This window comes from Somniosus microcephalus, chromosome 5, assembly GCF_052327205.1.
Source record: "Somniosus microcephalus isolate GS21.2 chromosome 5, FLI_Smic_1.0, whole genome shotgun sequence".
NCBI classification, from domain to species: Eukaryota; Metazoa; Chordata; class Chondrichthyes; order Squaliformes; family Somniosidae; genus Somniosus; species Somniosus microcephalus.
Window position 1 is genome coordinate 170,261,871 of NC_140991.1, and position 20,009 is coordinate 170,281,879.

Below are 20,009 nucleotides of genomic sequence, written 5' to 3' on the forward strand. Positions count from 1 at the left end.
CGGGGGAGGAAAGGACCGGACTGCGAGAGGGCTGGGAGGCGCGATTGGAAGCCGCTGAAGGAGAGACAGAGCCCGAGCGAGCGGGAGAGACAGAGCCGAGCGAGGGAGACCGAGGAGATTCAGCCAGCGGCTGGAACTGTTCGCCGTCAACGGGTTGTCCCCAGCGCCGGTTGCCCTGCCGAGAAAAGGGAACAAAGAACGCACTGAAGCCGGCGCGCAGGCTGCGAACCCCGAAAGCCAGCGGTCGTCGCCCGAGGGAAAAGCTTACCCCTCCCGCCAGTAGGCGGAGAAGAAGACAGGAGCGGGAAACCGCCATTTTGAAAGTGGGCGGGGAAGAAGACAAGCGTGGGAAACCGCCATTTTTGGAAAAAAAAAGTTAAAGAAAAATTTCGTTGTTGTTTCTCAGGAAGATTGTGAAGATGCCTAAGCGTGGCAACATCAACGAATTCGATTCTGATGTGGAAGATTGGACCACATATGTAGAACGCATCGAGATATATTGTAAGGTCAATAAGATAGCAAATTATGATAAAGCTCTAACCTTACTAAACTCAATGGGTGCGAAGACATACGGGTTATTGAAGCATCTTCTATCACCAGCTAAACCGGCGGATCAGTCTTTCGCTAATATTGTTGCTGTCCTGAAGGATCATGTGAACCCCACACCGCTGATGTTAGCGGAACGAGCTAAATTTTACGGGAGAACGCAACTAAAGGAGGAAAGCAACGCGGAGTACCTGGTTGAACTGCGTAGGCTAGCAAAATACTGTCAGTTTGGGGTAAATCTGACAGAGGCACTGAGAGACAAGTTCGTGTGCGGGATGTCGAAGAAAGGAACACAAAAGCGACTGCTCGAAGAGAACGATCTTACACTTGATAAGGCTGTCCTTATTGCAGCATCGCACGAAGCCGCAGCGAGAGGCACGGCGGAAATGCAGCTGAAGACAGCGGTACTCAGTGTGGATCAAATGACTTCGGGTACAACGAAATGTTACCGTTGTGGGAAGACAACACACGACCAGAACCAATGCTGGTTTAAAAACCAGGAATGTAGAAAATGTGGCAAACTTGGTCACATAGCTAAAGTATGCCGGTCAGGAAAGAAGACCAGCAACAATAAGTCACCGCAGAAGAGGTACAGAAAGGTACATAAGGTGACTGTGAAGAGTCCAGATGAACTGAATTCGGATTCAGACCCCAACAGCAAGGAACTGGGTAGTCTGAGGATTCACAATGTGAGTAAAGAAGCTGACCGACAAACTATCTGGGTCACACTGCAGATTGCAAAAGTCCAAGTGAAGATGGAAGTGGACACCGGATCGGCGTTGACGGTCATGAATAAACAAGATTACAAAAAGTTATTCAAACATATTCCCCTACGGGATACGGAGATAGTATTGCAGACATACACGGGGCATAAAGTATACCCCATCGGAAAGATAAAAGTCAAGGTGAGACACAAGGGCAAAGATCACCAAGGAATGGACTTATATGTACTACCCGAGGGAGGTCCACCACTTCTGGGACGGGAGTGGATCAGGAAAATAAAGATGGACTGGCACTCACTAAACACAATGACGGTAGATTTCGGAAAGAAAGATGTCAAACCTGAACGGTTGTCCAGAATATTGGACGAGGCTAAAGAGGTATTCCAGCAGGGACTGGGAACACTGAGAGGAATTAAGGCAAAAATCAAGATTGCAGAACATGCAAGCCCAAAATTTTTCAAAGCCAGATCAGTACCTTACGCGATACGACCTGCTGTGGAGGCAGAACTGGAAGAGCTTGAACGTGCAGGGGTACTGTCGAAGGTGGACTGGAGTGAATGGGCCACGCCCATTGTTCCCGTCATGAAGTCTTCATCAAGTAACAAGCCAGGGGGACCGGGGAAGGTCCGCATCTGCGGAGACTTCAAGATCACAGTTAATCCGGTGCTTCACACGGTACAATACCCGCTTCCGCGGATTGAGGATATCTTTGCTTCATTGTCTGGCGAGAAACACTTCACCAAGATAGACCTGGCACAAGCATATTTACAGATGGAGGTCGAGGAAGAGTCACGCCAGTATCTCACAATCAACACGCACAGAGGCTTGTATCGATATAATAGACTGGTTTTTGGAGTAGCTTCGGCTCCAGCAATTTGGCAGAGGGCCATGGAGCAGGTCTTACAGGGTATTCCAAGCACTCAGTGTTACTTGGACGATATCCTGATTACGGGAGAAGACGAGGAGGAACACCTCACAAATTTGAAACTGGTGCTCACCAGGTTGAAGGAATATGGCCTTCGAGTTAATCGCCAGAAATGTGAGTTCTTCCAGAAACGGATCTCGTACTGCGGTCATGTCGTTGACCAAGAGGGGCTGCACAAGTCACCTGACAAGATCGAAGCGGTCGTGAAGGCCCCCGCTCCGGAAAATGTATCACAGTTGAGGTCGTTTCTGGGGTTGATTAATTATTACCATAAGTTTCTGCCAAATCTATCCACGGTGCTGCATCCGCTGAATGCTCTGTTGCGGAAAGAAGGACCATGGAAGTGGAGCGCGGACTGTAAGAAGGCCTTTCGCAGAAGCAAGGCGTTGATTACCTCTGAGGAAGTGTTGGCTCACTTCAACCCAACGCTACCTCTTCGTCTAGCTTGTGATGCTTCCCCTTATGGTATTGGAGCTGTACTCTCACACAAGTTACCAAATGGCTCGGAAAGGCCAGTCGCATTTGCCTCCCGATCATTGACCTCCGCTGAGCGAAATTACGCTCAGATAGATAGGGAGGCTCTCAGCCTTGTGTGGGGAGTAAAGAAATTCAATCATTACCTGCAGGGCAAGAAGTTTACATTGCTGACAGACCACCAGCCGTTGGTGTCCATATTCAACCCTAACAAGGCCGTTTCCACTATGACAGCACAAAGGCTACAGAGGTGGTCCGTTCTACTAGGGGCACACCAATATGACATCGAATACAAAAGGTCCAAACAGCATGGAAATGCTGATGGGTTATCACGCCTACCGTTGCCAGTGGAAGAAGAGGCGACTACAGTGGACCCAGTGGAGATGTTCCACTCAACCATAATGGAATGTCTACCAGTAACAAATTCCATGATCGAAAAGGAAACAAGAAATGACCCGACTCTCTCACGAGTCTACGATTTAACGGTGGAGAGATGGCCAGTACATGGCGAACCAATGCTGCCAGCATTTTCGCACAGAAGAGAACAGCTGTCAGTGTGCCGAGGAACCTTGATGTGTGGATCTAGAGTGGTGATTCCACCCAAACTCCAGCAGAAAGTACTAAAGGAGCTTCACGAGGGGCATCTGGGTGGAGTGAAAATGAAGAACCTAGCCAGAGCGTTTGTGTGGTGGCCAGGCATTGATGGAGACATCGAAGAAATAACCAAGAGCTGTCTAGGATGCCAGAAGGTCCAAAACGCGCCACCACAAGCTCCTCTGCATCCATGGGAGTGGCCCTCATCTCCATGGCAAAGGGTACATATCGACTTTGCTGGTCCATTTATGGACTCAATGTTTTTAATCGCGGTGGATGCACACTCCAAGTGGCCGGAGGTAATAAAAATGTCCTCCACCACCACGGAAAAAACCATCACAGTATTAAGGACCATATTTGCCAGGAATGGGCTGCCGGAACAGATCTGTTCTGATAATGGACCGCAATTTGTGTCCGAAGAATTCAGGAAGTTCTTAAAAAGCAATGGGGTCAAGCACTATACGTCCGCCCCATACCATCCTGCCACCAATGGATTAGCTGAAAGGTTTGTCCAGACCTTCAAGAAGGCCATAAAGGCCATGGGTAATGAAGACATAAATCTACAACATAAGGTAGATAACTTCTTGTTGGCGTACAGGAATGCAACACATGCGGTCACAAACCAAACTCCCGCCATGATGTTTTTCAATAGAAGAATAAGATGCCGGCTGGATTTGATTAAGCCAAACGTCAGAAGGGACGTAGAGAACCGGCAATTTCAAGGCATGAATGAAAGGCCAACTAGATCCTTTCAGATAGGTCAACAAGTTTTGGCCCGGGACTACCGTACCGAGAAATGGCAGCCGGGAACTATTGGAAAAAGGCTAGGACCGTTGATGTATACCGTGGACATTGGTGAAAGCATAATAAGGCGCCATGTTGACCAGATCATAGAATCATCCACAAAGGCCCAACCTACTCCACAACTCTATACATCTAATGTTGAAGCAGAGATACCCAGAGCATCTACCTCCGATCCGGTAATACTGGATTCCGATGAACCTGAAACGGTCCTTCAAGCCGAATCGACCTTGCCAGAAGAACCTACTACACCACCGAAAATGACTACACCACCGAGGCGTTATCCGGACAGAGTCCGGAAGCCTCCAGAGAGACTGAATCTGTGAACTGTTTCACATAAAGTTGTATATATGTTAAGATGTTATATTAATGGGAATATGTATATATTGTTAACCTAAAAAGGGAGGATTGTAGTGTATGTAACGTTCCACCTTTAAGAGAACTATTTTAAGGGTTGCACTACTTTATCTTGGCTACTGTATACTGTAATACCGGTGGTGACCACACCGGTATATAAGTGCTGTGTAAGGATTTATTGGGCAGATTCACCCTGACCTTCGAATAGTAAAGTCCTGTTAAAGTTACTCTTGTAGTCTGTGTATTAATTCACCATATAACCCACAGACTTTACAATACCCTGGGTGGGTAAGGCCTCCTTTGCCGACGCCTGTTGCCCCTTCTCCGTCTGGCCATGACTGGCACTCTCTCACGGCGTCTCTGAGCCCTTTGAATGCAATGGAGAAGCCCAACGTTTCCACCCATTGCAGCCCCCATTATATGTTTCCAATCAATGCTATGGCTCTGAAGTTAAAGGCAAGTGCAAAGCTGTGGCCTGAAGCCACAAGTACCTGTGCGAGTGTTGAGCCAAACCAGAAAGCTCTCTACCTTTGTCTCTCTGCAAAGATCCATCTCTCTCAAAGAAGGAGTGTTGCAAAATGGCTGCCATTTCTACTGCAGGAGGAGTGCCCTTTAATTTGCGCCCCCGCACCCCGCAGCGACTGGGAACCGTTCCCCTCTACCAGTCGCTAGGGGCGCCAGGCGCACAATAGGCCGGCGCCACTGAATTTCCGGTTTGGGGCGCACAAAGGGCGTTGCACGATGAAATGACGTCAGGATCTGTGCGCGCAGCTGAGCGCGCGCAAAGGCTTTGCGCCGCCGCTAAATCTTAACTGAAGTTGGCGAGACGCGCAGATCGCGCTGCGTCCGGGCGCTAGCCGCTTAGCGCCCCACATCTCCTCCTCCTAAGGCGCTAGCGGCTGGCTCAAACAACTGAATTTCTAGGCCAAATTGTTTTTAAAAAAAGTTAATTAATTTGTAAATCTTTTCTCTAACATCTAGAATTTTCCTACCTTTCACCGTTTTTCCAGACCTGTAAGCCTGGGCCTCTGTTGCCCAGCCACGCCCGAGCTAGGCATCACCCGTCGCGCTCAACAAGCGGCTCGCAATCGCCACCATCTTTGTGAAGGCTGGAGGGGGCGGGCCTGAGCCGAGTGTCGCCACCGCCGCCATCTTAGTAAAGGCGGGTGGGGCAGGAGTCAGCGCGCGCGACTTGGTTGCACGGCGGCGTCTCTCTGCTCTTCAAGCCGGCTCGGGTGGGGGGCGGGGCTCGGTAGATCGGGGTTCGGCAGATCGGGGCTGTGGGGGGGTGGGGTGGCGGGGCTCATGAGATCGGGCCTCGGGAGATCGGGGGGGGGGCGAGCCTCGGGAGATCGGGGGGGCGGGGCTCGGGAGATCGGAGATCGGGCCTCGGGAGATCGACGCTCAGGAGATAGGGGGGCGGGACTCGGGAGATCGGGCCTCGTGAGATCGGGCCTAGGGAGGGCGGGGGGTGGGGTTCGGGACATCGGGGGGCGGGGCTCGCGACATCGGGAGATCGGGGGCGGGATATCGGGAGATCGTGGGGTGGGGTGGGGGCGGGGCGCGGGTGCGGGGCTCGGGGACTCCCCCCTCCCCCCCCTCCTTCCCCCTTTCCCCCTCCTTCCCCCTTCGCCGGCAGAGGGGAGGGTCTGCTGGCTCCCCCCTCCCTTTCTCCCCCCCTCCTTCCCCCCTCCCCTCCCCCCTCTCCCCTCCTCTCCCCCCTCCCCCTCCCTCTCCCTCCTCTCCCCTCCCCCCTCCTCCTCCCCCCACCCCCTCCACACCCCCCTCCTCCTCCTCCCCCCTCCTCCTCCTCCTCCCCCTCCACCCATCCCCCTCCTCGCCCCCTCCTCCTCCCCTCCTCCCCTCCACCCCCCCTTCCCCCCTCCTCCCCCCCTCCCCCCTCCTCCCTTCCCTCCTCCCCTCCCCCCTTCCCCCTCCTCCCCTCCCCCCTCCCCCTTCTCCCCTCCCCCTTCCTTCCCCCCCTCCCCCCTTTCCTCCTTCCTTCCCCCCTCCCCCCTCATTCCCGTCCCCCCTTCCTCCCCCCCTTCCTTCCCCCCCTCCCCCCCTTTCCCCCCTTTCCGTGTTCATGCGTTCATGCGCCATTGACTCCACAAAGGCTCTGCTCGTGTTCGCTATGGACTCCTCCACTTGCTCCACACTCGCAGCGACCCTGGAGTGAAAACCTGCCAGAGACTCCTGCATCTCTGCATGGAGTTCCATCACCTCCTGCATGGAGGTTGCCAACCTTTCCATGGTGATGCGTTCATGCGCCAATGACTCCACAAAGGCTCTGCTCATGGTCGCTATGGACTCCTCCATTCGCTCCACACTCGCAGCGACCCTGGAGACAAAACCTGCCAGAGACTCCTGCATCTGTGCATGGAGATCCATCACCTCTTCTCTTACGGATGGACCCAGAGGCAGAGGGTCGACATGCAGCTGAGCCGAGCTGGCAGAGTCCTGTGCCGTCCGACGAGGACTCTCCACTGCTGTCCCTGTCTCCACAATTTGCTGATGCTCACTTGTGAGCTGTGATACACCAGGTGACAACTCTACTCTATGTCCCGAAGGTCCCACCAAGGTATGAGTGTCTGCGCTGGTGCTAGGTGCGCTTATTTCTGCTGACGCTGTGCCCTCAGAGGTTGCAGATTCCTCTGAGGAGTCTGGCATCTCGGGCTCTTCCTCCTGCGCACTGGGGACGGGGGCTCTCGATGGTCCTGTGGGGGAGTCAAGGAAAAAGTTAGAGATGTGATGCCAAGGTTACATGCACATTGCATTTTGCAGATGATCATAAGTCCATTTGATGTAGCTTCAGAATCATTATCAGCGACTCATGCAATGCCAATGAGAGAGATGGAAAATTATTCTGTCACCAGCTTGCGGGGATGCATCGGTCTCTCCTTCCCCAGCTTCTGCATCTCTGTCAGCCCTGACAATCTCCAGAACGGCTTCCTCCCAGGGGGTGAGCTGGGCTAATGAGGGTGGTCCTCCTCCTGTCCTGGCTCGCTCTCTCCTGTTGTGAGCTCTCTTTTCCTGCAATGAGGGAGACAAGTGGAGGTTGAGTGAGAATGAAGGAGTGAGTGCAGAGATTGCATAGCATAGATACTTAGAAGGAGACAAAGATGGAGTGAGGTTGCAAGACCAAGAGCCCTCCCTGTGTGTTGTCAGTTGGGTTCAAAGCATCAGAGTGAGTGCGAGTGTGAGGGCTGCATGGTCGAATAGTTAGGTGAATGTGAGCATAGAGAGAGAGGGAATGGGTAAGGGTGCATGGATGTGAGTGTCAAGTGGGATGTGGAGGAAGACATTGCTAAAGCTGAGTGCTTGTGAGGAAAGGCAATGGGGATCAGATTGAGGGTGATGGAAACTTCATACTTACTTTTCCAGTGCGATGAAGTTCATGGAATCTTTTCCTGCAATGCATCCAGGTGTGAGCCCCAAGGAGTTGACTTCCCCAGCCACCTGTAGCCACACAGCCTTGGTCTGACTGGGAGGCCTCTTCCTCCCTGAAGAAGGGAACAGGACCTCCCTGTGGGCCCTAGCACCATCCAGTAATGCCTGGAGTGAAGCCTCATCAAATTTTGGGGCAGCTCTTGGCCTCCCGCTGGCCATTGCTCCTGTAGGCTCCTGTGCCATCTTAATGGTAAAGCTTGGAAGCCTGCAGAAGATGCAAGGCTTGCTGTGGACCTTAAAAGCAGCAGCAATGATTATGTCATATTCTGCGACTTTCTGACTGGAAATACTCAATTGCCAAGGGTTCCCACACTTTCAAATCAATTGGCCAATTGAGTTAAAATTGCATCAGTCTCACAGACCCACTTAGATTCGTGTGGGAAACACTAAATTCAGGGAACCCGACAATTCCCCGCACCTGAGTTAAAATTGTCCCCCCTATGTATGCGGATGACACCCATCTCTACCTCTCCACCACTTCTCTTAACACCACAACCACCTCTGTGGTGTCAGACTGCCTTCCTGACATCAAGTCGTGGATGAGATACAACTTGCTGCAGCTGAACATTGGGAAGACCAAAGCCATCTTGATGCCTATCACATTTCTCCTCACTTGCCAATGGCTTTATCCCGCTGCCTGTCCACTCGCTCAGGCTGAACAAGACCTTGAGAAACCTTGGCATTCTGTTTGACCCTGAGCTGAGCTTCAAACTCTCATTCTCTCCAACACCAGGACTGTTTTTGCCTTCGGTACTGTAAAGTCTGTGGGTTGTTTAGTTAATTAATACACAGACTCCAAGAGTAACTTAAAACAGGACTTTACTATTCGAAGGTCAGGGCGAATCTGCCCAATAACTCCTGACACAACACTTATATACTGGTGTGGTCACCGTCGGTATTACCGTATACAGAAGCCAAACAAAGTAGTGCCACACCTAAAATAGTTCTCTTAAAGGTGAACGGTTACATACAATAGTTCTCTTAAAGGTAGACGGGTACATACACTACAATCCTCCCTTTTTAGCTTACAACATACTTATTCCCCATTAAACATAACATATAATCAACTTCATGTAAAACAATTCACAGATATAGTCTCTGCAGGAAACAGTTCACAGATTCAGTCTCTGCGGGAACAGTTCACAGATTCAGTCTCTGGTCTTGACTCGGTCCGAACAACATCTCTGTGGTGTAGCCGGTTCACATTTCTAGCGTGACTCATCCAATAGTCTTTCCCTTGGCTTAACAGCTTGAACTTCCGTCCTGCTGAACCAGCAGTGCTGACTTTTACAAACAGCTGGACTGCCTTGGTAATTTTTCCTACTTTCCAACTGATTTGGCCCCCTTCGTGGGGCCCACGTGCATGATCTGATAGAAGTGATAATGATTTAGATGGTTATCATCTTCTGCTTCGTCTTTTTCTTTTCTGCTTCTTGGATACTCTCGGGGCTCCCTTATCCGCTGCCAGCTGTAGCGCCACCATCTCCCTATGTTCCTTAGACTTTAAGTGCTTCATCCTGATTTCTGCACTTTGGGAGTTTTCATCACAAGCTGGGCAGACCAAGTCATCGTAATATTCCGTGTCACTCAACAGGTCATGGTAATATTCGGTGTCGTCCTGAGCTAGTCTAGCGAGAGGGCCTGCTACTTCTTCCGTACCCAACTGGACGTTAGCCGACTGTTGTTCCCTCCCTAGACATCTTTCCTGAAGAGACTTCTTCATGCGTTCATATTCATCCCGCTCTTCCTGGGTTTCCTGCAAATCCTTCACTAATGACCTCGTTTGTGATTTCAATACTTCCCCTTCCCTCGGGGATTGATTGATCAGGCTATTCAATCCTTCTACTGGAGCAGCTGTTTCAACATTCTGCTGTTCACATTGACGTGATTCAGCGTACTTTTGGCATCCCTGTAAAATCTGTGTTGCAACCTCAGCTATTTCCATAACTTTTGAGAGCTCCGAACTCCTTCCCTTTGAAGATTGAAGCTCGTGTTCAGATTGTTCCCATTGTAGAGTCTTGTCCTTCAGCATATGAAGGAGTTGGCTGGCCATTAACTCTTCCACGGGAACACTGTGGGTCAGAGTCTTCTCCATTTCATCCACCTTTTCCTCCAATGCTTTCACCTTCTTTTCCTCTTGTACTTTGGCTTCCAGCGCTCGGAGAAGTTGCGCCTTGATGCTCTCTAGCTCATGTTCAGAGGCCATTCTTACAGTCTCTGTGTTTCTTACAGTTCCCTTTTCTTCCACTGAACGGATTCCCAGTTGAATCTGTTCTTCAAGTTGTTGAATCTCGGTCATTGCCGCCCCATATTTGTCTTGGGTTTCCTTTAATTTTTTTATGAGTTCTTGTACATCTTGTCTTTCATGTTCTGCCATGTCTTTCACCTCTAATTTCTCATCTATGGATGGAACTTCTACCGATGAGTCTGTCTTGGCCTTGAGCTCATCAAGAATTTCCTGCAGCCTTTGGACTTCTTGCTCATGTTCAACCTTCAGTTGCTCATATGCTTCCACTGAAACTAGCTTTTCGGAGGTTGCCGAGTTGACCCCTTCCAGAATTGTAGCCTGGGCCTGTTCATACTGTTCTTTCAACTCCTCACACTCTGCTTGTAAGGAGTCGTAGAGAAGAACTGGAATAAAATCCTGGCTTCCTGAAGATTCCTCTTCATTTGCTTCTTCCTGCAAATATTCTAACTCCTGAACAGCATAAGGGAGATGTGATCGGTAATTGGTCACGATGGCTCTATGGTCGCTCTCTGCTTGAGCTAGCTGCTTCTGTTGTCTTTCCAGATTCTCCCATTCGGTGTCATAGAACTTTTTCATTGTTTTCATCTCTTGTACGAGACGGTAACTCAATTGTTCTAATTGTTGTCGTAATTTGAAATAAGTTTGAGTCCGAGCTCGGTGTTCTTCCGTCATGGATATGTCCGTAACTTGAACAGGCTCAGAATTTTCTGTCAAACGATGTTGTCATTGTTCGGTGGAGTTCTGTTCTGAAACTTTGTTCTTCTCTGGAGCATAAGCCTTTATGCATGCCTTCGTTTTTCCAACCTTCGTCGGCAAGTCCATTTCAGCCTTGTCTTTCATATTTGGGTTGGTCTTATCGTCATCCGTTTCAGAATCTGAGCTGATTGTCTGCACCGAGTCCTCACTCGTTATGGCTTTTAGATAGTGCCATTCCATGTCTATTTTCTTGATCCACTCCCGTCCTAGAAGTGGTGGTCCTCCCTCATGTAGTACGTATAAGTTCATTCTTGGGTGTTCTTTACCCCTATCTCTCACTTTGACTCTTATCTTTCCCATGGGGTATACTTTATGCCCCGTGTATGTCTGCAATACGAACTTGGTATCTCTTAAGGGTATATGTGAGAATAGCCGGTGGTAATCCCTTCGATTTATGACTGATAGAGCTGATCCAGTGTCCAACTCCATTTTCACTTGGATTCCAGCTATTTTTAGCATGACCCAGATAGTTTGTAGGTCAGCTTCCTTACTCACATTGTGAATTCTCAGACTACCCAGCTCCTGGCCGTTTGGGTCTGAGTCTGAATTCTGTTCGTCTGAACTCTTCTCAGCCACCTTGTGTACCTTGTTGTACTTTTCCTGTGATGGCTTCCTTTGGTTGTTGGTCCTTTGGTTGTTGGTCTTCTTCCCTGACCGGCATACCTTAGCTATGTGACCCAGTTTGCCACATTTCCTACATTCCTGGTTCTTAAACCAGCATTGGTTCTGGTCGTGTGTTGTCTTCCCACAACGATAGCATTTTGTTGTTGTCGAGGTAATTTGATCCACACTTAGTGCTGCTGTCTTTAGCTGCATTTCCGCAGTTCCCTTCGCTGCGGCTTCGTGCGATGCTGCAATAAGGACAGCCCTGTCAAGTGTAAGGTCGTTCTCTTCGAGTAGTCGCTTTTGCGTTCCTTCCTTTGCCAACCCGCACACGAACTTGTCTCGCAATGCCTCTGTCAGATTCCCTCCAAACTGGCAGTATTTCGCTAGTCTATGCAGTTCGACCAAGTATTCTGCGTTGCTTTCGTCTTTCCATTGCGTTCTCGCATAGAATTTGAATCGTTCCGCCAACATCAACGGTGTGGGGTTCAAGTGATCCTTCAGAACAGCCACAATATCATCGAAAGTCTGATCCGCTGGTTTAGCTGGTGATAGTAGATGCTTCAAGAGCCCGTATGTCTTCGCGCCCATCGAGTTTAGCAAGGTTATAGCTTTGTCATCTTCTTCTATTTTATTGGCCTCACAATAGATCTCGATGCGTTCCACGTACGTGGCCCAGTCTTCTACCTCGGCATTAAAATCGTTGATGTTACCACGCTTAGGCATCTTCCTCTCTTTCTGATAACACCCCGAATTATTTCTTTAACTTATTTTTTTTTCTAAGATGGCGGTTTTCCCGCGAAAATGGCGGTTTGCCGCGCTTATCTTCTCTCCCCGCCCACTTCAATGGCGGTTTCCCGCTTCTGTCTTCTTCCCCGCCTAATGGCGGCTTCCCGCGTTTCTTCCCTAGTGGGAGGGGTACACTTTCCCCCACAGGCGACGACCGCTGGCTTTCAGATTCACAGCCTGCGCGTCGGCTTCAGTGCTTTCCCTTTTCTCGGCAAGGCAACCGGCGCTGGGTACACCCCGTTGACGGCGAACAGGTTCAGCCGCTGGGCTGGCTCTCGCTCAGTTCCCCTTGCTCGGGCTCGGTCTCTCTCCCGCTCTCTCGGCTCTACCGGCGCTGGGTACACCCCGTTGACGGAGAACAGTTTCAGCTGCTAGACTGGCTCTCGCGCAGTCTCCCTTGGTCGGCTCTGCCTCTCCCGCTCGCTCGGCTCCCAAATGCCTCTCCCAGCCGTCTCGCAGTCCGGTGCTTCCCTCCCCGGCTGCGGCTGAGTTTTTATATCTTCCCGTGCCTACGCTCCCGGTCGCAGCGCTTCGTGGCTTCGGTCGCTGCCCGGCCTTTTTCGCCGGTCGCGGTCTAGCTGTCTCACGACGCCGTTGCGTCCCCAGCCTGTCTGTACCACGGCTTCCTTGCTCCACGCTGCCCCAGTCTCAGCGCCTCTGGGCCCGACTTCTGTCCGGCTCCTTTCCCCCTCGACCGTGGTCGAGTGCACCGCCCTTATCCTCCGGTTATTCTTTTTACTTTTCCCTTACTCACAGTCACCGTGGCCGCCTTGCTTCTCGTGCTGATCGGCTCACTCCTCACCGTGGCAGAAGGGACAGTCAGTGCCTGTTGCTGATGGAAGTCTCTGTCTCTGAATTCTTCCTCCTGTCCAGCTCTGCAGACTCGAGTTTTCTCCCAGCAGAATGACGAGGGCGGTTGCCTCTTCTCGACGCTCGTTAACTGCTTCGGAATTATTGTTGCCGCAGGGTACGATCGGACTCGTCGCCACTGTAAAGTCTGTGGGTTGTTTAGTTAATTAATACACAGACTCCAAGAGTAACTTAAAACAGGACTTTACTATTCGAAGGTCAGGGCGAATCTGCCCAATAACTCCTGGCACAACACTTATATACTGGTGTGGTCACCGTCGGTATTACCGTATACAGAAGCCAAACAAAGTAGTGCCACACCTAAAATAGTTCTCTTAAAGGTGAACGGTTACATACAATAGTTCTCTTAAAGGTAGACGTGTACATACACTACAGGTACAACATTGCCTACCTCTGCTCCTACCTTAGCCCCTGTACCACTGAAACCTTCATCTGTGGTTTAGTCACCTCAAAATTCAGTGGGATAATTTCTTGTCTTCACCTCATGGCTGATAATCTGGAGGAGTGGATTGCCCACCCATTATAGAATCTATATGATTTTCATTTCATTAAGTCCCTCCCTTCATACCACAATTTTTAGCCGAGTTTTCAGCCGCCTAAACCCTGCCTTCTAGAAAACCCTCCCAAGCCCCTTTACTTCTCTCTTCTCCTTTAGAAACCTTCTCTGTACTCATTGTTCTTCGAAAGCCTTCAGTCATCCTGCTAAACTCTCTCTTCCCCAGCTTGGTGTTCCCTTCCTCTTTCTTTACTCAGTAAAGTGCCTTGGGGCATTTTGTATGTAAAAAGTGCTATAAGAGTCCAGGTCATTGTTGCACTGTGATCTCTTTTAAATGGTAGATTGTTACAAAATAGGGACCAGATTTTCTCTGTGCTTTTATTATAACAGAATCTTAAACCTGTTTATAATGAAACACTTTGCACAGTGCACTGAAAATAAACTTATCCCATAATGACAATGTTCTTTTTTTTCTTTTTGGTGGGTCTGGTTCCCTTCAATTGCATATAAAGTCATTGTTGTGCGAGGGGTGTTAATTTTCTACTTTAGTTGGCGTAGGGATGGCAGTGTACTAGTTCCATGGACTGCTGAGAACTTTGTAAATGCCAAATAGAAAAATGTTCTGTTTATTCCATCACAGTCAACCTTCGATTTACGTGCACTAAAACAAAAATAAATAAACTCTTCAAAGCCCACGGAAATCTGTCATTAGATTAAACCAGTATTTATTTTCTGTTTTATAGAATGGATTTGCTGTTGTCAGACCCCCTGGCCATCACGCCGAAGAGTCCACTGCCATGTAAGTACCAGAGGCATTGCCTGTTTTAACAGTGCTGGGGTTACTGCCAGTCACCTGCATAGCTCTGGCCTCTACAACACTCTAATTATTAACAGATGGCTGTAAAACCCAAAAGGAAAAGCTTTCTAGGTACTCCCAGAAGCAGATTTATGGCCACAGAGATCATATAGCATTTTAAAAAATGCCCCAGATCATTATTTATAACCATTTTCCTGACAGACTTGCCTTTTTATTTCTCTCTTTTCTCTATTCCTCAGGGGGTTCTGCTTCTTTAATTCTGTGGCAATTACTGCCAAGTACTTGAAGCAAAAGCTAAATATAGGCAAGATATTAATCGTGGACTGGGTATGTATACTTAATATTCAAGGCACAATACACAGAGATATTTTATGAATGATATATTTGATTATTTTAGATATTGCCCTTTGCTATATCCAGATATAGATGACTGTCATCTTAATAGTCCTTTAAAAAGGAGACAAGTTTCAAATTTGCTAGACTTTTTTAGTCTCAATTACACAATTGTTTGAGAGCTACTGATATTATTTTACTCAGTGTAAGAACAAAAATATTGCATAGTGGTGCAGCACATTGGCCATTAGCAACCCAATGCCCTATTACAGTGTCACGTGCACCATCCTCATGCAATGAATTCCTGAGCTGAGATGCTTCACTGTAGGAGAGCACAGAATGGAGACCAGCCAGATGGTTGGTAAAATCAATGGGAGAGTCAACCCTAGCTTGCTCTCATATGACTGCCAAATTTCAGAGTGGTATCATCGAAGGCTTAGGAGTAGATAGGAGCTGTAACCCAAAGAGACTCAAATGGAGGTGAAGACAAATCAATTGTACCCCATAATTGGGGTACGGTAGCATAGTGGTTATGTTACTGGATTAGTAATCCAGAGGCCTGGACTAATACTCTAACATTCAAATCCTGCCACAGCAGCTGGGGAATTTAAATTCAGTTAATTAAATAAATTTGAAATAAAAACGAGTATCAGTAATGGTGACCATGAAACTACTGGATTGTCATAAAAAACAATCTGGTTTGCTAATGTCCTTTAGGGAAGGAAATCTGCCATCCTTACCTGGTCTGGCCTATATGTGACTCCAGACACACAGCAATGTGGTTGACTCGTAACTGCCTTTTGAAATGGCGGCTCACCACCTTCTCAAGGGCAATTAGGGATGGCCATGCCAATGATGCCCACATCCAATGAATGAATTTTTGAAAATCACAAAAAGAAGACATTGTTTAAAAAAAAGCATTTTACTGGCATAGGAACAGCTGTTCTTTTGGCATTGATGTTAAGTTACATTATCAGGAAAGAGGAGGAGAACTTTGCATCCCTGGCCTAGTACTGTTGGCTGAATAAATAAGGGATGGTTTATTAGCTGAAAATATGCATCAATTAATAATTATTAATAATTTCACCAGAGCAGTATCTTCAAGATTTTTGCACGACAATAGTATTTATTCGCATGTATAAACACTACAAACACTGTCACAAAACCAATGACATTTTGGAAGAATTTCTGATTCACCCTCTTTTCACAAATAAACTCAGGAGGCCCTTAGTTTTCCCATGGATGAACATTGCTTAAGATTGTAATTAAAATCTAATCTTAGGAACAGCTTTCAAAGTGTTTCAAACTAAATCAATATGAAAGCTGAGATAATAGCTCTGGTTAGTGCATCAAATCATACAGTAATAACATTTCACAGTACAGAAAGAGGTCATTCAGCCCATTGTGTCTATGCAAGGTTTCTGAAAGAGCTATGCACTTAGTCCCATCCCTCTGCTCTTTTCACATACACTTTTAAGCTTTTTTTTTTCAAATATTTAGCCACTTTCTTTTTAAAAGCTATTATGAATTCTGCCTCCACCATTGCTTCTGATAAAGCATTGTTAGGACATTGTAAGAGTCATGAAACGAAGCGCCACTACAGACATGGAATACTCTATGTACAAACAATTCTCTGAGTCTCTCCCTTCATTTCTCTACATGTATTCATTGTTCATGTGTTGAACTGTTGGAGAGGCTTGGAGCTACCTGGGGTAATGTATAGAATAATGCCATCTATCTACTAATTCACTGGCCAGAGGAATAGTTTTTCCTGATTATCTTATCAAACCCTTCATAATTCTGAAAACGTCTAGCAGATCTCCTCTGAATATTCTTTGCTCTAATGAAAAGAGCCTCAGTTTCTCTCCATAACTAAAGCTCCATATCCCTGGAATCATCTTAGTGATCCATATGTTTGGGTCGCAGGTTTGGGAAGTGCTGTCGAAGAAGCCTTGGCGAGTTGCTGCAGTGCATCTTGTACACACTGCAGCCACGGTATGTTGGTGGTGGAGGGAGTGAATGTTTAAGGTGGTGGATAGGCTGCTTTGTCCTGGATGGTGCCGAGCATCTTGAGTGTTGTTGGAGCTGCACTCATTCAGGCAAGTGGAGAGTATTCCATCACACTCCTTACTTATGCTTGTAGATGGTGGAAAGGCTTTGGGAAGTCAGGAGGTGAGACAATTGCTGCAGGATACCCAGCCTCTGACCTGCTCTTGTATTTATGCCATACCCCAGGACGGCGCCTTAGCAATCCTAGTAATCTGTTGAAGGACAGACTGCTGGACAGCTGACACACCCTGCAAGCCCCTTTGACCACTGGTATCCACAGCCATGATGGCAGCAGTCTGAGCTTGCATGGCAGCAAGCTGACCGTGCATGACAGCAGCCTGAGCTTCCACTGCAGCACTCAGGCATTGGGTGGCTGCTGCTTGTGCTGCAATGGAAGTTGTGATATCGGCCATGAGATGCTGCACATGGTTGGGTTCAGAAGTGTGCAAACGGAGTTGGCCACCACTTACATGCTGGAAAGGATGGGCTCCAAGCCCTGCGCAAAGCCTTGTGCCAAGTTGGTGTTGGACTCCTCCATGCTCCTTGACATTGAACGCAGGCTTTCTGGCAAGGCCTCCCAATGCATCAAGCATTTTGTTGTGCATACCCATCAGCCTTCTTCTGTAGGCTGTCCATCAAAGTCCTCATCTGAGGCCTGTGCAACAGAACCCATGTGCGACCTTACCCTCTGGGGAGCTGGCACCTGCGCTACCTTTTCTCCCTGTCCTGGCAGCAGCCCACTCATGCCCAGTGACTCACCAAGTGCAGATCCCGATTCTAAGCTGCCCTCTAAAGTCTGCGCAGCGCCAGTATCTGAGCTGGTGTCTGTGCGTGTCAGATCGAGTGATGGGGTTTCTTCTTCTTCATCACTCTCCTCTTCCTTTTCCACCATTGCCTGGCCAGGTTGGATTTCTTGTGTCTCGGAAATGAGAAAGGCACAAGGATAGTGCCGTGGTGAAGCGGAGGGGGGAATGCAAGAGGTGCATGCTTACACCATCTGCAGTTTGTAAGTCAGAAGAGATTTTAGGATGATGAGGAAGTGGAATATGAAAAGGAGGATTAGGTATGAGGATACCGTCATCTTCAATGTTTTCAACTCCGCTACTGACCACGGCCTCATCAATTGACTTTCCAATACTGTCTAGCACCGACTTCTCCATGGGGGTTAGGTCATGCAGGGAGGCCTGTCCCCCTATGGGTAGCCCCCGCTGCCTCCAGTTGTGCACCACCTTGTCCTGCAAGAGAGAGGGAAGTGTACCAGTGAGTGCCGTGCAATCTGTTTGGGTAATGTGGCTGTCATGGTTAAATAGCTGGCAGTTTTTGCAAGCTGTGTGATGTTGGTGTGAGGCTTGCAGCAATGCTATCTGTGTGAGTGTGAGGTGAAGCATATGAATGTTAGGCCTGAATCCCAATTGATGTGATTGTTGGTAGGTGAGTGATGGTGGTGTGGTGAATTGAGGAGTGTCTGAGGCTTGTGGTGCAGTTGGTAGGATATGGCATTTGAAGATGCATTCACTGACCTTGACCACTCGTGTGAGGTCACTGAACTTCTTGCACCACTGCATCCAAGTCCTTGGTGCTAGACTCCTGGCATTGCCCTCCACGGCTATCTACTCCCACTGCCTTTTGAGTGTGTGTCTGGAAGGCCTCCTGGCCCCCTGCAGATATAGGACATCTCTCCAACTTTCTAACTCCTCCACCAAGGCCTTCAGAGCAGTGCCCAAAAACCTTGGAGCCTGTTCTATCCCATGTTGTGCCATTCCTCACTGTTTCCCAGGTCAGATTCACTTCCTGCACGACTCCCAGCACCAGCTCCAGACACAATGCACCTCCCCTTTAAGAGCTGCAGGCTAATTTTAAGCAGTGCAGGTTAGCTTTAACTGTTGCTAGCAAGTTACAATATTGGCCCCCTGCTGATGCGTCCAACCAATGAACAGCACGGTTAGTGCTGGCTGGACGCTGAAACCATTCAAATGAGCAGGCAGCACAAAGCTGGCATGCTGCTTGCATTTCAATCAACGAGTGCAGCTTAATTCGTGCATCCCCACGCCCGTTTTCGGGGGTATCCAATTTAGCCCCCATTGTATTTTATTAGTTCTGCAATTTAGACCTGGTTTTTCCTTGTAGAACTCCTGAATAGAGCTCACAGTGTTGCATTACTGTGCATATTGGTGTTCCTATTAATATGCCCCCAAATGAAGCAAATATTAGAGATGAAATTGGCCCATGGCAGTGGCGCAAAACATAACGAATCGGCAGCCCGTTTACATTGCTCCTGGTTTCAGGCGCAGTGTAAAACAGGCTGCCGATTCGCTATGAGCCTGTTTTGCACTACCGGCATAGACCAATTTCACCCCCATTATACATTATACACGGACTATTCCAATAGATTAGTAATTCTTTAAAGCATTTATGTTTTGGTTAATTTTGTCTTTATCAAACTGAAGTGTATCAGTGCTAGCAAATGGAAGATTGTTCCATTATTTTGCACCCAACATCAGTATCAAGCACTTCCAATATCTCACAGCTGGATGCAGAGCAAAATTCCCCCCAGTCAACCCCGCTCTACCCCAACATTGGGAATAGATTTCCTCAGTTTATAAACAATGGCTTAAGCTTTCGAATTAGCAGGCATCTGACAACCACTCACCACAGAGATGCCCTTCTGCACCCAGCTGACCTTCTGGCCCAGGGTTGTTTGTAAACTGGAGATGGTGTCCCTTGCCTCTGCCAGAGTGTTGGGCAGAAACTTGCTGCAACAGGTAGGGTACGGTAGCATAGTGGTTATGTTACTGGACTATTAATCCAGAGATGGAGTTCAAATCCCACCATGGCAGCTGTGGAATTTAAATTAAAATAAATCTGGAATAATAAGCTAGTATCAGTGAAACTATCGGATTGTTGTAAAAACCCATCTGGTTCACTAATGTCCTTTAGGTAAGGAAATCTGTCGTCCTTACCTGGCCTGCCCTATATGTGACTCTAGACCCACAGCATTGTGGTTGACTCTTAACTGCCCTCTGAAATGGCCTAGCAAGACACTCAGTTGTAACAAACTGCTACAGGAAAAATAAGAATAAAACCGGATGGATCACCTGGTATCGACCTAGGCACCGGCTTCGGACACAACAAAGGCACAGCCAACCCAGTCGACCTTGCAAAGTCCTCCTCACTAGCAT

At 48.4% G+C, this 20,009-nt stretch overlaps 1 protein-coding gene across 2 annotated transcripts in view; it reads left to right on the plus strand.

Moving 5' to 3' along the window:
• The window catches only part of LOC147117434 (histone deacetylase 9), a 1,471,293-nt gene that overhangs the window by 1,183,940 nt on the left and 267,344 nt on the right, over positions 1-20,009 (plus strand). For both annotated transcript variants that reach the window (XM_085988432.1, XM_085988433.1), the window contains 2 exons: positions 14,375-14,430; positions 14,688-14,775. In XM_085988432.1, coding sequence (XP_085844558.1) covers positions 14,375-14,430; positions 14,688-14,775 — 144 coding nt within the window. The remainder of the gene's footprint in view (positions 1-14,374; positions 14,431-14,687; positions 14,776-20,009) is intronic.